The sequence below is a fragment of the Octopus bimaculoides genome, chromosome 12 (assembly GCF_001194135.2).
Source record: "Octopus bimaculoides isolate UCB-OBI-ISO-001 chromosome 12, ASM119413v2, whole genome shotgun sequence".
Classification (NCBI taxonomy): Eukaryota; Metazoa; Mollusca; class Cephalopoda; order Octopoda; family Octopodidae; genus Octopus; species Octopus bimaculoides.
This window is the reverse complement of record NC_068992.1, coordinates 61,538,030-61,539,090: the sequence shown is the minus strand read 5'-3', so window position 1 is coordinate 61,539,090 and position 1,061 is coordinate 61,538,030. Positions and strand designations below refer to the sequence as shown.

Below are 1,061 nucleotides of genomic sequence, written 5' to 3'. Positions count from 1 at the left end.
CAGTACTGAACTGGTACTGAATTTATCAACCCTGAAAGGATGAAAGGTGAAATCAACATTGGTGGAATTTGAACTCAGAACATAACAACAGGTGAAATACCACTAAGCATTTCATCCAGCGTGCTAACAATTCTGTCAGCTCACTGCCTTAATAATAATAATAATGATGATTATGATGATGGTGGTGTTGGTGGTGGAGGTGGTGGTGGTGTGGTGGTAATGATAATGACGATGATGAATTAATTAAAAAATAAATTAAAACAAAAAGAATAATTTTTTAAAACATTTTTTAATCTTTAAATTAAAAATACATCATTCAGAAATTATTCATCATCAAGCTGGTGCCCCAGCATGGCTGCAGTCTAAGACCGAAACAGGTGAAATAAGATAATGTATATTTTTCAGATTTTCATGTTAATAGCATGACTTACTTAAAAAAGGAAAATTTCCAAAATATAGAAGAAAAAGACCAAATTGCTCAACATTGAAATTTTTGTCGGCATGTATATATGATAGGTTGTGTGTAAAGATATTCAATATCAGGATTATAAACAGGTTAAGGAGGGTGTTTTATCTATAGCCCCCAATATCCCTCGCTTTCATAGATTCCTGGAGACCATTTTAAGCTTGGATTCATGTTTGAATAAGTTTCTTCAGACTTTAGCAGTACACAGCCTGATTCTTGACTTGCACTGATTTTAAGAGTTGATGTGTTACCTTTGCATATGTTCTTATTTCTGGTCATTTTGCATCTGCAATAAGCAAAATATATATATATATATATATATACATATGTATATATGTTCGTTTAATCGTTTAACGTCTGCTTTCCATGCTAGCATGGGTTGGACTAAGTATATATATTTATATATATATATATATATATATATATAACAATTGCAGCGTGGAAGGTGTTTATAAGCCATCTAAAATAACACACAAAAACCATCAGATTCACTTCAACATTTAAATTTAATTTGTCAAAATATTTTTGTCGCTTTGAGACTGCGACCTGTTCACTGACAAAATTGTGCTGAACAGGTCGCGGTCTCAAAGCGCCG

At 32.4% G+C, this 1,061-nt stretch overlaps 1 protein-coding gene across 2 annotated transcripts in view; it reads right to left on the bottom strand.

Annotated features, from left to right (window-relative positions):
• Positions 1–279: 279 nt before the first annotated feature.
• LOC106873229 (uncharacterized) overlaps positions 280–1,061 on the bottom strand; it is a 64,430-nt gene continuing 63,648 nt past the window's right edge. For both annotated transcript variants that reach the window (XM_014920500.2, XM_014920501.2), the window contains exon 12: positions 280–752. In XM_014920500.2, coding sequence (XP_014775986.1) covers positions 575–752 — 178 coding nt within the window. In that variant the 3' untranslated portion in view covers positions 280–574. The remainder of the gene's footprint in view (positions 753–1,061) is intronic.